This window comes from Lithobates pipiens, unplaced genomic scaffold (assembly GCF_037356315.1).
Source record: "Lithobates pipiens isolate NorthernLeopardFrog02 unplaced genomic scaffold, aLitPip1_a1.2 Scaffold_28, whole genome shotgun sequence".
Classification (NCBI taxonomy): domain Eukaryota; kingdom Metazoa; phylum Chordata; class Amphibia; order Anura; family Ranidae; genus Lithobates; species Lithobates pipiens.
Genome location: NW_027507789.1, coordinates 26,469,278 through 26,485,662, shown reverse-complemented (window position 1 = coordinate 26,485,662; position 16,385 = coordinate 26,469,278). Strand labels below are relative to the sequence as shown.

The following is a 16,385-nucleotide window of genomic DNA, read 5'->3' as shown; positions in this document are numbered from 1 at the left end:
AAAGGGGCTGGGGACAGAGAGGGGACTAATTACTAATTTTTAGGAGTAGGCGGAGTAATCCTGTGTGCCAAGGCTCCTGACAATTGAATTAAAGTTCTGGCCTGTTCGTTTATATCAATCTGCCAGGGCAGAAGTAAGAGAGTGAATTTAAAAGCACGCAGTAAGAAAATGTTTATTACTTACCTTTCCCACATGCGTCATGTCAAATTTCACTTTCTTGAAGGAACATTATTTCCATTGGTATCTGACACTTGTGGTATGGTTACTAACTATGGTGTCCTGTAGTGATGCAGCAGTATGGTATGCGGTACACCTGGAAGTGTCGGGTACCAGTGGTACCCACAGATTTGAATCACTGCCTGCCTAAAAAGGTATTAGGCTGGGTTCACATATATGCAAATTGGATACGGGTTTCCACCACATCCAATTCGCAGGACAGGCAAAATGTGACCAGCTCTCAATGGAACCATTTCACACAGGTCCAGCATGGCAGCGAAGAGGATTGCAAAAGGGTCCTGTGCGTGTTTGGGTCTGGTTCAGGTGTGGGGTCAATCAAAAATTTGGACCGGAACCGCTGAACAGACGTTCATCAGACCCCAGGCACAAACCCACGGTCAATCATATGTGAACCCGGCCTTAAACTTATCTCACAGGTTGATAAGAATATAATTTTCTTGATTTAGTGATAGGGATGGATTGGGGATTTTGCTCATTGATAACTGAATTTCAGGTTTTAGTTTTATTTGCTACCAAGCAATACGAATGTCTGATTGTCTTCAGCTGAAAAATATACATTTTAGGAATACTGAATTTCATGTTTGTTTATAATCCTAACGTATGTTAATATTTTTGTAGGGTAAGGAATACTATGTTCGTGTTTCTGCCTGCAATATGAAGGGATGGGGGCCAGTGGAACTTTCTAGCCCTGCCTGTGCATCTCCTTCCAGTAAGTATTTCACCTGTGACATCAGCTCATAGTGATCTGGCTCTGTGAGTGTTTTTGTCTTCATACATGCTTTTAACTCACATAAATTGAAGCCATACTTGAATACTTGACACTGTTAAAGTTTTTTGGGATACAAGCTTTTCATGGAGACAGATGAAGTCTTTTTCATTGTGCAGGAACACTGCTTATTATTGAGATATGCACTGTAATAGCACAGGTGGTGAAGGTGCAGTACCCCTAGATCTTGAAAGATCATTTGGTTGTTCCCAGTATGCATCAATAACTATACAAAGTGTGTGATTTTGGAAGTTATCTGCATACTAGGCATATGCAATTCATTTCATAACTAATCAAAATTCAGGCCAAATTTTGCATCTTTCGGACATATGTATGCATCCGAACGTCCAAAGAAAAAAATAATGAATTTCAACTAATACGAAAGAAATTATAATGAAAATAACTAATGAGTTTGCCATGATTCGTTAAAGGTCTAAAGAAACAGAAATTCATATCGTATCAATTTTGTTTTTATTCTATTAGTTCTGAACTGAGCAAGTGGAAAGGGATTGATCCATCCGAGTTAGTTTTCTAGTCCAATCAGTTGATTTCTTTTGTGTTGGGGGGGCTAGTTTACTTGCATGAAAAATCAAATGTAAATCAAACGGAGTAAATCAAACGACTTTTTTCCAAATTTTGAATAATTATTATGAATAAATATATATATTATATAAAATATAGTGAGTACACCCTTCACATTTTTGTAAATATTTTATTACCGTATTTATCAGTGTATAACACGCACTTTTTTCCCCTTAAAAGCAGGGGAAAATCGCGGGTGCGTGTTATACGTCGATCCCGCTGTCTGTGGGGGAAACAGGAGCACAGCCGACATTGGCCGAGCCGAGTCTACTGTGTACTCGGCTAGACTCGGCTCCACTCGCAGAGATGCCCAGTCCCGCCTCCTAGCCTTTACGCCCCGCCATTGGCCCGGTATTGTGTCCATCATAGGAGCTGGGCCAAGGGGCGTGACTGCGAGCGCAGCCGAGTACACTCGGCTTGGCTCAGTCTATGTCGGCGGCGAGAGGAGCCGAATATCGCCGCTGCGGCAAATTTTAAACGCAAACATGCTGCAATTTTGGGCAATGCTGTAGACGGACACTGGGGAAGGCTACAGATGCACATTGCAAGGCTGCAGACGGACACTGGGGCAGGCTACAGATGCACATTGCAAGGCTGCAGACAGACACTGGGGCAGGCTACAGATGCACATTGCATGGCTGCAGAGGGACACTTGGGCAGGCTACAGATGCACATTGCAAGGCTGCAGAGGGACACTTGGGCAGGCTACAGATGCATATTGCAAGGCTGCAGACGGACACTGGGGAAGGCTGCAGATGGACACTGGGGAAGGCTGCAGATGGATGCTGATAAAGCTGCCTTGATGAGCATTGAAAATGTTTTCCTTAAACTTCCCCCCTAAAAGTTTTTTTCCTTAATCTTCCCTCCTAACCTTGGGGTGCGTGTTATACGCCAGCGCGTGTTATACGCCAATAAATACAGTATATCTTTTCATGTGACAACACTGAAGAAATGACACTTTGCTACAATGTAAAGTAGTGAGTGTACAGCTTGTATAACAGTGTCAATTTGCTGTCCCCTCAAAATAACTCGACACAGCCATTAATGTATAAAACGCTGGCAACAAAAGTGAGTACACTCCTCAGTGAAAATGTCCAAATTGGGGCCAAAGTGTCAATATTTTGTGTGGCCACCATTAATTTCCAGCACTGCCTTAACCGTCTTGGGCATGGAGTTCACCAGAGCTTCATAGGTTGCCACCTCATCCCTTAAAACCAAACACATATTAATTACACAGGTTCTGTGGTTGATTAAATTGGTAAGTAAACTCACTTGTGCCTTATCTGCTTATCTTACATCGTAAAGGCTTATCTTAAATTAGCCTCAGAACCTGTGTAATTCATATGTGTTCGGGTTTAAAGGGATGAGGTGGCAACCCTAGTTGACACTGGCATCCTCTTCCACTCCTCCATGATGACATCACGGACCTGATGGAGGTTAGAGACCTTGCATTCCTCCACTCTCACTTTAAGGATGTCCCACAGATGCTCAATAGGATTTAGGACTTGAGACATGCTTAGCCAGTCCATCGCATTTACCCTCCGCTTGTTTAGCAAGGCAGTGGTCGTCTTGGAGATGTGTTTGGGGTCGTTATCATGTTGGAATACTGCCCTGCAGCCCAGTCTCCAAAGGGAGGGGGATCAGGCTCTGCTTTAGTTTGTCACAGTACATGTTGCATTCATGGTTCCCTCAATGAACTGTAGCTCACCAGTGCCGGCAGCACTGATGCAGCCCCAGACCGTGACACTCCTACCGCCATGCTTGACTGTAGGCAAGACACACTTGTCTTTATACTCCTCACCTGGTTTCCGCCACACATGCTTGACACCATCTGTGCGAAATACGTTTATCTTGGTCTCATCGGACCACGTGACATGGTTCCAGTAATCCATGTCTTTAGTCTGCTTGTCTTCAGCAAACTGTTTGTGGGCTTTCTTGTGCATCATCTCCAGAAGAGGCTTCCTTCTGGGACGACAGCCATGCAGACCAATTTTATGCAGTGTGCGGCGTATGGCGTAAGCACCGACAGGCTGACTGGTATGAGAGAGCGATAACACACTTGCTCCCCATTCACACCTGAGACCTTGTAATACTGGGGAGGGAAAATGGCTAATTGTGCCCAATTTGGGCATTTTCACTTAGGGGTGTACTCACTTTTGTTTCCAGGGGTTTAAACATTAATGACTGTGTGAGTTATTTACTAGCCCTAAGAAAAAAACCTGCACCCCATGCTCTTGGACACAGGGGCTTAATGCAAGGAATACATTGTGGTAAAAAACATATAGACTTTACAAGCCCTTTATTGTCCACATTTTTATATATCTGGTTTGTATTGCAAATGCACCAAATCATTTGACGGCAACCTGAAAAATAAAGCATGATTACATGGTCAAGATACCCAGTTGTTCAGGCAGGGATTTGTAGTGGAAAAGATTTGTGATCTAAATGACTTTGTGGAATAACTGTTGGTGTCAGATACTGTAAGGTGGCAAAAGCATGTTATAAAATTGGATTTTCATGAACAACAGTGTCTAGGAATTGCTGAGTATAAAGTGAAAAACAAAAAGGGTCCACAACTAATTAAATAACTGCGCTTTAGAGTGACACCTTTTACAATATCCTTAAAGAGGATTAGCTTTTTCAGCAGGAGACAGCACTGGGTTTTATCGAAAAATAGGGCAACAATGAACACAGGATCACCAAAGCTTTACTTTTTAGTCACTTCATCAGATTAGCAGTCCCAAAGTGCAAGACCTCCTTCAAATCACACCAGCAGAGGCGCAACTGGGAACTGAAATGCGGAGATATCACCTTCAGAGCATCCTTGGAATAAAACCTGAATGCACTTTAGGGATTCATTACATTGCCACTCTCCATTAAAAACAGTGCTTTAGTGGAGATGTTTTTAATAGAATGTCCATATTGATTGATAGATTACAGTTAAGAGCTGCATAGCTACTGTTTATACATTTATTGCTTCAGCTGTGTGCAGGGCTCTATGTTTGACAGGTAACCTGACATCATTGTAATCCATGGCCTGGAGCACTGATATTTCCATGTACATAGATGCTGTCTCTTCATGAGTCATAGATGACGAGGTAACATTGCATTGTTAACAATAAAATATGCTATTATTACTACTGTGTGTCTTAAAGCTGGCTAGTCATATGACACATGACATTTTGTAATCTTTGGCAAAACAAATACTCAACAAGGATTTATCATGTTTTTGTATATCTATATCTAGGTATAGATATACACAGTATATATAAGTACACATTTCTTCTTCTAGTGGACACAAAATAGATGAGGTCCTATGCTTTTCTATAGTCTTATGATTTCAAGTAAAAATACAAAGGGATTTAAATCTGTTATATTAATGTGACAAAAGTCTATAATATTATAAATAATTGATGGACTTCAAAAGAATACAATTAAAATGGTGGCCATAGGATTTGGGGGCATTTATTAAATATCTAAAATTGGAAGTGTAGATGAGCCAAGGATTACATGTTTTCCAGAAATCATCTATTTTTCATTTAGGATAGCTGAGAGATTATCATTGATCATCCGCCAGTTCAGTTCTAATATAAGCCAGCCAGATTGACTTTCCATGACCTAACAATTGTAATTTGGCCAGCAAGAAAGTTTTAACATGATACTAAAGTCTCAGTTTTTTTAATTTAAAAATAACAAACATGTTATACTTACCTGCTCTGTGTAGTGGCTTTGCACAGAGGAGCCCCGATCCTCCCCTTCTGGAGTCCCTCGCCGGAGCTTCTGGCCCCTCCCTCCTATGGGAGCACCCGAGTCGCTGCTCTGTGTGTCCATTCAGACACGGAGCCTTGGTTTGGCATCACCCCCCTCTCTCCTCATTGGCTCACTGACTTTGACAGCCGCTGTAGCCAATGACGCCACTCTACTGTCTCAGCCAATGAGGAGGAAGAGTCCCAGGCAGCCAAGACTCTCCTGCAATATCACTGAATCAAGATGGGCTCAGGTAAGAAGTGGGCTGAGAAGGTTTTTTTTAATCCTAATGCATAGATAAAAAAACTTCTAACTTTACAACCACTTTAAAATGATTGTAAACCTCAGACATGAAAAATTAACAAAGCATATCCCTCTATAATGTGTACTCAAGTACTCAATTAAGAGCACCAAGTGTCATTTGTGTTGTGTTGTGTACTGTTTTATTCTTCTACTTGTTTCACTGTTCCTGTGTGTATTGTGAAGGGGGGGGTTATCACTTTCCTCCAATCAGTTTTTAAAGCTCTCCTCGTTGAGCTCTGCAGAGTGTATCTTCAACTCTCTGCCACCCTTTTTACTAACCGCTCAGACAATCTTTATAAATTCAGGACTTTGAATAGAGCAGGGATAAACAGGTACAACTTATGTAGTAGGATTTGTTTCATCTCTGTGTATCGCCTGAGGCCAGTCACTTCACTGGGTATATGTAAGGGTTTTTAACCTCTTTAAGAGATTAGTTTGCCAGAATATCTCGGAGTGTTGGGAATAGAGGGTTTAAGGAGAACCATACAGGCTGTTTTAATTAAGGATATATTAGAATACATTTTTACCACATTTTGTATCCTGAATCCATGGGTTATTGGCAAAGACCACCACAATGGAAAAATGTACCAGCATTATTACATTTGTGAAGCATTAGGGGATGAACTTGGTAAAAATGTAGCTAAGATGGCTAGGACCATAATATCTGGGAAATGTAGTTATCTTCAATAACTGTAGTATTAATGGATAGTTTGTTTTACAAATATGTGCCAATCAGCAAAATCTATAGTTTCTGGCAGGTCTAATTCCCAAGTAGTCATATCATATCATTTTTCATTAGAAGTGGATACGATTTTAGGGAAGGATTGTAGCAGGTGAAAATATAAAAGTATAAATTCATATTTTATATGTATTGTTTTAGAGTTTCCTTAGACGTAGTTAGAGAAACGCTGGATTATGTTTTTAAAGTTGGCTGTTTACCTGGTCTATCACCCTGGGTATAAAATGTATGCTTGTACACAAGAAATGTGTGTAGCACCCTCTAGTGTGCTACTAGTTGTCACAATCAGGGATCCGGCTCGAAGACCAGTTGCTATAGCAGTTGCAGGACTACCACCGACCAGGATAGGTACACAGTTAATCACCCTGGCAGATGGCGCAGGCTCACCTAAGGTGCAGAGTCTAAGTACTAACCGATGTTCACCAGAGCTCTTGATGGTGGAGATGGGATTTAGCTGCGTGTTAGTAGGATCCAACAAGCATCTCAGGTAGGTTAGTGAGGAGATTTACTGCCAGACACAGCCGAGGTCCCAGGTCCCAGCCGAGGTCCCAGGTTCAAGTCCAGATCCTGACACTAGTATTAGTGCTGGCAGATCTATTCTATATCTCATGATTAACTTGATGTCTTAAATTGGGTCAGGGTTTACTGCAGGTCAAGCTGGCTGACTCACAGAGGCAGGTCTCTGTGCCTCCCCCTGTTTCTGGAAGTTTGGAGGAACTAGAAGTTAGTGGGTGGAGGGTTGATCTGCATACTTGTGGGAGCTTGGCCAATCTCCAGGCAGAGGACCTGGCAGGGTGGCTGAGCCAGCCCTTAAATATGAGAGAGCCATGCCAGCAGGTGAGTCGGGTGGAAGATTGGGTGCTGAGGAGACTGTTGGTGGCCTTGGGGGGAGGGGCTTTGCCTCAGGCTGAGCTTGGGCTGGCTTGAGAAGGTCCTGACAATAATGCAGTTTGAAAGGAATCTTGCCTAAGGAGCAGCAGGGAGCAAAGAGGACATTTTGAGTACATCAGCACACCCAGGGATTCACAAGGGAAAAGACTGCTTACATGTAGCAAGCCTTTCAGGAGGACAGTGTTGTGCTTAACCCTTCCTTTCCCTTGCCCTGGGAGATCTTTGGAGCAGCTGGGTGGGCTGCTAGTTCCTACAGGCAGTGGAGCTTGGATGCGTGTCTACAGGTGGAGTTGGTGATACTCCTGTATGCAACCTACAACACATTGTGCTACTTTCTAAAGGGACAGAGTTCCTAGTCCTTAAGGGGCTTTTGATCATTAGAGACTGTCGGTGTCCAGGAAGGACAGTTCAGGATCATGTACATGGAAAGGAAGTTGTCCCTGTTTATTGTTGCAGTCAATCTGGGCATCCCATAATTCCTATTCTTATTAACCCATCCAAGTTATTACAACAAAAAAACAAGCTCAAAGCTTACAATATCAGAATGCATATGTTCTTTTTGTGGGAGAATCAAGAGCTTGTGTTTTATGGGTTAAAGTTCTGTAAATGTCCTTAGATAATGCTGTGGCCATAGTAAAGTAAAATAAGATTTCTAATAAAACTTCGAAAATACCACATCATACCCCAAGAAATAAAATAAATGAATTGAGAATTGGGGATGGGAAAAGGTAAAAAGAATGAAGAATGTTGGACAAAAAAAAGCTCAAATTTAAAAATTTCGAAAAAAATAACATTTACAGCATAAATAAATATGACTTTCTATAATCCTTACAGGACCAGTTAACCAAAGCGTTAAGTGTAGAGTCATTTTTAATTTTTGTCAAAATAAGTCTACTTAAAGAGGCATGCTGTGCCCCTTGGCAACATCTTGGCTTGGGGTTTTGTTTCCTTGTATTTAGTATATGTAATTTAGAGCTTTAATAATACATATCTCATATATTTAACATACCCATACAGCAAATATATTTTAAATAATACAACTCTTGTTAAAATCCATGCATTAACATCACTTTTATATAACAAAGCTGTGAGATAAAGTGGTGAAGGTTAAACAACAATCTTCAAGGTATGATTGTTAACAAAGAGAAAGAGAAAGGAGGTGTCTGCTCTGTATAAGAACAATAGTCGATATGGAGATCAGCCAATGGGAGAGAAGAAGAATTCTGTTGGGTGAAAAGTTTTGTAGTTAGGAACTATTACAAGTGAGGGTTCTTTGTTGAAAAGTCCAAGAATAGCTTCGGAAGAGAAACGAGTTTGAAGAAGTACTGCTGAATAAAAAATAACACAAATTTCCATATGAGGAGAATGAAATTAAAAACATATTGGCCTAATACATATTCAATAAATATTAAAGGTATCATATACCTTCTTAACGGATATGAAGAGGAGGAGAGCGCACATCTGCCCTAGTGTGATATTGTTTTATTGATTAAAATTATAGGTTATTATAACGTGTTTCACTCACAAACGGAGATAGATTCTCACATTGACACCAATAGACAGCACCCTCTCCCAGCCTGTGTGGATGGTGGATCGTCGCTCACGTAGCGCAGCTCTTTGTACCTTTCAGCGAGACGTTGCAGCCAGGATCCTAACACCTTACACTACTCATCGGGTCTTGGAGCCCAACCATCCTTCCACACGGGCGCCGAGAGAGGAGGCTACCTATTGGTGTCAGTGCGAGAATCTATCTCCGTTTGTGAGTGAAACATTTTATACCTATAATTTTAATCAATAAAATGATATCACACTAGAGCAGCTGTGTGCTCTCCTTCTCTTCATATGTGTTAAAGATTGTAGTCCGCCACCCGGTGGATTCCCAGGAGAGCTGCAACACCTAGACCAAGAGAATTGTACACAGACTGTTATTTACTCAAGAGGCATTTGTAGGGTTTGAGCTGATTGTTTTTTTTTTTGTATGTTTCTGAGATTATATACCTATCTACCTGCACCTTTTGGTTTCCACCTGAATAAGATGTCCATTGAATATGTAGTTTCATGGTGTAATTTGTTGTCCCGTACGCACAGCCTATAGTAGAGGAAATCTTCACATTCCAGTGTCAGAAGTTTCTGTTTGTGTTCAAACATGAGATATGCCACATTTGATATGCCACATGGCACTGCACAGGTTAATGCATGACCTCTGTCTATAGTCTAAGAACTGACACTTCTTATGAAGAAACTACATATCCCACAATCTCTAGGTCTGACAGTCTAGTGCTCTTCAGGTGAGAGCTAGTTAGATCTGACACAGACCAAGCAGGCAGAGCAATTAACAGTGAGATCAGTATGCCATCTTTCATTACAATAGCACTTCCACGTTTGTGATGCAATGCAGAGGAAATGGCAAAGCATGAATTGGATGCTGCGTGACCTGAAGCAAGAAGTTTGGTTCTTTTAGCAAATAGGTTAAAGCTAGGTGAACTAATGCATGAATATAGGGGACTTGATCAGCTGGGACACTACAAACTACACTTTGGCTACATTCACACTGTCATCCAGCAGTGATCACTGCTGGTAATTCATAGCTCCCAACTGTCCCTGATTTGGAGCAATGTCCCTCTTTCCTCCTCATTTGTCCCTCATTTAGTCATATGTAAAATGCACTTTTTATCTTTCAAAAAGTGTTTCCCAGCGCTGAACAAATCATCCCAATTCTATATTGCTGTGTTTGTAATGCCTGTGATCAGGGTGGATTTGATTTCATTCACGTCGATTTTAAATCGCTAGCAAAAAGGCTCAATTTAAATCATTATTTTTAAAGAGCAACTGTCATCTCTGTTCCACATCTGCTCCTCCTCTGACCTGCTTTTGACTCAACGACAGTCACATTCACTTTAATGGGACGGTTGGTGAAGTGGCAGTGACACAACAAGGTGAGGGACGTGGCAGCAGCAGGTGAGTGGATGCCCGCTACCAGGCGCTGCCATTATGGATCTGAAATGACAGGTGCCCTTTAAATGTAACTACCCATTCTTGCTGGTAGTTAAAATCTTTAATATTTGCAAACAAAATGAAGGTTTCCTATTTAGAATAATAAGCTGTCAGTTCAGTAATACAGCGATATCCAAACCGATTCAATCAGTTTGTAGTGTACATAGATTTGCAAAACAATGGGATAAAGGAATATTCCTGAACTTTTTTTTATTTCATGATTATTGAGAAATTGTGTGATTTCATCAATGCAGTGCATGTTATCTCAGCTTGCAGAGCTTGGATTCATTGAATGAGTTTACCAAAACGGCAGAATATACAGCCTCATGCTACATAACTAAGCTCCATTTCATGCTGAATAAACAAAATTATTAATGTTTCTTACATATAAAACTAGCTTTAGATACGTTTTTACTCCAAAAGCATTTTATTAAAATAAATTTGAGAAAAATTTTATTTAAATGAAAAAAAATCAGATTTTTTATTTTTAAATCATTGATTTCTATGCACCCTGCCTGTGATATGATTCTTTGTGCCATTGTATGCATTGTAGCAGGGCCACAGGCTGAGGCTCTAGCTGAATTTTCCTTGTGTTTAATGTTACGAGCCTTACACTCATCAGTGTTTTGTATAATGGCTTACCACTTTTATTATAAAAAAAATTGTGTCATTGGTATTGTACCTTGCTTTCTGTTATTTTATGTAATTACGCTGCCAAAGTGCTACCTGCTCTTACTTTGCCCTTTTTTAGTGGTTTTTTTTTTTCTTTTTTTTTTTAATTTTTTTTTTTTAATGTCTGGTGTTTTGGTTCTTCATATTTTTGTCAGTTGTCACTAGTAAGGCAAATGAAGGGAGACAAGTTGTAAGGTTCATGTAGAAAGGTCTGTGGGGTCTCTGGATATGACTGGTACACTCAAAGGATTAGAACCAAACTGTGACAAATCTATTTCATGTTTTTATAGATACAAACAAGTTGAATAGAAGGCTCAGCTGTTTTGTTTAACTTCATAGATGGAAGCTCCAAATTCAATCATCTTGGCCCCCCCCCTCAACTATACTTATATTGCGTCCAAATTCTATTAGACCTCATGTACACTGGTGCTGGTAAATGGATGTTTAGGAGCAGTTGGGCATTTTTTTTTTTCATCTGTTTCTGAACTCTCCTCTGTTATCTTATCGGTACATGTACACAGGGTCGTTTTGCAGTAATTTCTACACAGTTGAGTTTAGAGGCTTTTTTTGGAATGCATAAAATGGGTTCAGAAGCTGAGTTTAGAGGCATTTCAAGCACCAAACTTTTCTAAACGCAGTAACTCGTGTTTAGTCACTTTTGGTTTACAGACATTTTTTGTTTTTGGCTATTTAAAAAAAGATATATTTTTTAAAATGCTTCTTAATGCAAATATGGCTAAACGCGGCATGTAAACATGGCAGAATGTAAAAACGTCCCATGTACATGAAGCCTTATGCCGCATACACACGATTGAACTTTCCAGCAGACTAGGTCTGACGGACTTTCGGCGGAGTTCCGACGGACCTTCTGAACGAACGGACTTGCCCACACACGAACGGACTAAGTCCGTTTGAAAGTCCGTTCGTTTTGAACGTGATGACGTAAGACGGGACTAAAAAAGGAAGTTCAGTAGCCAATAGCTTGCCTTGCGTCGTATTTGGTCCATCGGACCAGCATACAGACTAACGGTTTTGAAACATATTATATTTCTAGGTCCATCGGATTTTTTTATATAACTAATTCCGTTGGAACTAGTCTGCCAGAAATTCCGGTCGTGTGTACACAGCATTAGTGTGGTGCATCCATTACAAGTGGATTTCCCTGTTCCTTTTTTTTACCCTTTCTTAGGTTTTAATTTTTTTATTTTTTTTTTAACATTTGGCAGAGAGAACCAGCTTTGCAATTAAAGGACAATGTGCTTTGGCTGTAAAAGGCAAAGGCATTGATTTTGAAAATCCAATTCAGACTCTTCTAGGGCTGGTTTCACAAGGGCTGTCCAATCAGGTTCACCTATCCGTTTTTCAGGCGGACCCGATTAGACCATCTGTAGCTCTCTATGGAGTGGCAGATGTCAGTGGACACAGACACCTGCTAGCATCTGATCCTGTCCGCCAAAAACAACAGATTGGATGACAGTCGGATGGAAACAGACAGGTGTTCCATTTTCATTTGACAGCTCCATAGAGAACAGCGGGGGCTGTGTCCGTGTCGTAGACCTGTCATCTGCATGCTCAGTGGGGAGATCCCTTGCTTAGCGAATATGGACTACGGCGAATGCCAATGTGAAACCAGCCTTAGATTAGATCATTGTTCAAAGCAGGTGCATTAGAATTGCAAGCTGATTTAGCATTTTCATTTATTTGGGCGAGAAGCAACTGCATGTTGAAGGGTAAAATTTCCTCCTGGCCTGTCCATTACAAGCCATATAGTGTCTACACTTTCTGCCAAAATGGAATATGGATGAAATAATAATCGGGGAATTCAGTTGTGAAAAAGTGCCCCTTTTGTTATAGTTACATAATTAGTCTGGTTCAGTGGTGGGACAAGGTCATTCACTGCCCAGGGCAAATATGCCAAACTGCCCAGCCTTTTAACAGAAGGAAGGCACCATCGTCCCTATGGTAAACCATTGCACCCAGGGCAGTTGCCCCTGCTGCCCACCCTATGTCCCAGCCCTGGTCTGGTTGTCGATCTGGTTCAACCAATAATGACTGACTTTTAAGAGGCAGAAGTAGGTTACTGTAGAAACATTTTAGGAATGGAGTCCTTGAGAAGAAGATGTTTACCCCTTAGTATCTACCCAGAACGTAAGTATCAGTTTTGGAAGACCTGATCTTTTAGGCTTGGCTTTCATAATGAAAACAGCAAACTCTTCTGTTTATAAAGCTGCGGTCTTCTCTATGGACCACCACTATCAGACCTCACCTGTGACAGTCGAAGGATGCACAGGAAGAACAGCTGCTGGATAAGAAAGTGAAATATTTAGTTAAATGCAGCTTGTTCATCCAACTGATGATCTAAGACAGCTAAAGGATGTGAAGAAGCTAGTGATGTCATGGAATATGTTATGTCATCAACAACCCCATGCAAAGGTCTTTCATTGGCTGCCACGTGAAAGTTTTAAAAACTCCTTGAAATGAAACAGTTCATGTATTCCAGTCCTATTTTTCTTGTTGCTATGTACAGTTTATGTAGCTTTAACTACATGGGTGCTGTGTTGTTCAGAGCATCCACACCACACCCATGTATATTATACGTCAAATGACTGTTTTACAAGATAATATTTGACTTGCCAGAAAAGAATTTAATTCATGGTATCCGGTTTTGGTGATCGGTAATTACGCAGAATGATGATCGCATACCACAGAAATTTATCCAGCTTACAAATTCAAAACATATCTGTAATCTGTGACAGCAAAACAAAGAGAGGATGAAAGGAGGCTGAACAGAAATAAGACTTGGCACCTAAATGTGAAAGTCTGGCGCCCGATGTCAAGTGATGTCATTATTTGGGGTTCTGTGCTTGTTTGGTTGTAATTTGCCCTGATTCGTCCTGCTCTTTGATACTGTTACATATTGCCTGTGAAGTGTGTATATGCTGATCACTCTGCATTAAGATCTACAGTCTGTCACAGGGTAGATATACAACACATGCATTCAAACACAAAGTACTGATGTAGAATGATGCATTGTGGTTACTTTCTTGGGATAAAGAAAATATCTTCCCTAGGACAGTTATATACATTTCAAACATTTTAGAACACTTAATTGCAGATTTTTACTTTCTTCTCATTTAGAAACTGGCCAGACCAGTAGCTTCCAAAACTGAGTAGGGCATGTAAGTGTCTGCCTATGGTTATTACACGATCATTCTTTGTGTTGTTGTAAGCTAAATAAAATACAGATTGCTGACATCTCTTTAGCCCCCTATAGCACTCCAGTAAGCCACACAGGTATGAATGGGGCCTAAAATTATTTCAGATTTTCCATCACTTTCTATTTTGGTGTCAGTCACAGACAGCAATAAAAACTTTCAACGCTACCTCTTCTATTCAAAACTGCTAAAAACATTTTTTGGATATACATATACACTATATTGTCAAAGATATTGTGACGTCTGCCTTTACACACACATGAACTTAAATGGCATCACAGTATTAGTCTGTAGGGTTCAATATTGAGTTGGCCCACCCTTTGCAGCTATAACAGCTTCAACTCTTCTGTGAAGGCTGCCCACAAGGTTTAGGAGTGTGTCTATGGGAATGTTTGACCATTCTTCCAGAAGCACAGTTGTGAGGTCAGGCACTGATGTTGGACAAGAAGGCCCGGCTCGCAGTCTCCGCTCTAATTCCTCCTAAAGGTGTTCTATTGGGTTGAGGTCAGGACTCTGCGCAGGCTAGTCAAGTTCCTCCACCCCAAACTTGCTCATCCATGTCTTTATCCATGTCTTGATTTGTGCACTGGAGAACAGTCATGTTGGAACAGGAAGGGGCCATCCCCAAACTGTTCTTACGAAGTTGGGAGCATGAAATTTTCCAAAATATCTTGGTATGCTGATGCCTTAGGAGTTCCCTTCACTGGAACTAAGGGGCAAAACCCAACCCCTGAAAAACAACCCCATACTAAACCCCCTCCCCCCCCCCCAACCAAATGATTTGGACTAGTGGACAAGACAAGGTCCATAAAGACATGGATGAGTAGATTTGGGGTAGAGGAACTTGACTGTCCTGACCTCAACCCATAAAACCAGACGTGTACTTTAACATACTTTAGGAAAACTTTTTCCATCTGTGTTCCATTGGGAAGATTTCTCTTTACCTCCAACAAAGTCAAACAGAAAGTGAGAGGGAATCTTTGTCACCAAGGTGAGTGAAACGAGTGTCCCCAATGCGAAGAAGTTATATTAATAATATTTGTTAATAATATTTGTGTTCTGGTGACATGTTTGGGATTTTCTTTCAGTTTGGGTGCTAATGGTACACAGGCCAAATAGATAGGGTGAATCTCCCTAACAGGAGAGTTTTGCATTAAGTCATACTTAATCTTTTTCAGGAGAGAAATTATATAGAATGAATTTTCTTTTTATTATGACACACACACGCTGCATTTTGTCATTTCAGAATTTTTTTTTACTACATTTTGTACAATGTTTTGGAACTACAATTCCCATGATGCTCATGCACTCTGCAGTGTAATTGAGCATCATGGGAAATGTAGTTCCAACGCACCTGGGGCGCCAAGGTTCACCATCATGGATATAGACATATTACTTCTCTTGTGGAATGTGAGGAAAAAACAAAATAAAGACAAAAAAAATTGGGGAGATGGTACAAGAACAATATTCCTATTACAGGATGCAGTTTGTATATCATAACAGTTTGTCACTTCATAGTGTACATTAAGTAACAACTACCACATGCAGAAAGATGGAAAAACAGAAGGGTTTTGAAATCTTTAAACAATAAACCTATAGGGCTATGATGCCAGTAGTGAGTGCCATCTGTGGTGTTAATTGGTAAAATGGATACCTGATCTGTATCTAAAAGATGAATAGTAAAAAATATGGCTCAACCCAATTACATCTGTGTACAATCTATGCCAGCCTTTTCAACCAGGGTGCTTTCTGGGTTCTTTAGGGATGCCTTGGCAAAATGCATACATTTTACCCCAATTTTTATTTTTATTTTTATTATTATTACATAAACTGACAGGGTTTTTTTTGTGCAGCATTACAACTTTGGGCATATTACAAGCTAGATGCCAGTATCCTAACAACTGATGATGTCCTAGGTTGATAAGCACTGGGGTCATGTTAGTTGAATGTAGGAGAGAAACCGAGGGAGAAGAGAAATGCTGGAATATTCTTTTGTTAAAGTAAATCCCCTCTAATCCTGGGTGTCCTACACAAGTGGATGCTACTCCATTATGTAAAACTGTTAGTTTACGTTTTTAAAATGGGACTCCTCAAGATTGTGCAGAATTGTAAAGGGTGCCGCGACTGAAAACATTTTGGGAAACACTGCTCTATGCAAGAACAATGAACAAATAACAAAGACCTAGAACCAAAAAATTTTTGGTAGGACACGGGCCCCAAGATTAGCAAACTTCATACA

General features: G+C 40.5%; 1 protein-coding gene across 1 annotated transcript in view; it reads left to right on the top strand.

Annotated features, from left to right (window-relative positions):
• ANKFN1 (ankyrin repeat and fibronectin type III domain containing 1) overlaps window positions 1–16,385 on the top strand; it is a 666,636-nt gene that overhangs the window by 417,300 nt on the left and 232,951 nt on the right. Inside the window, exon 9 of the mRNA XM_077458934.1 lies at window positions 856–946. Within this exon, the coding sequence (XP_077315060.1) occupies window positions 856–946 (91 nt within the window). The remainder of the gene's footprint in view (window positions 1–855; window positions 947–16,385) is intronic.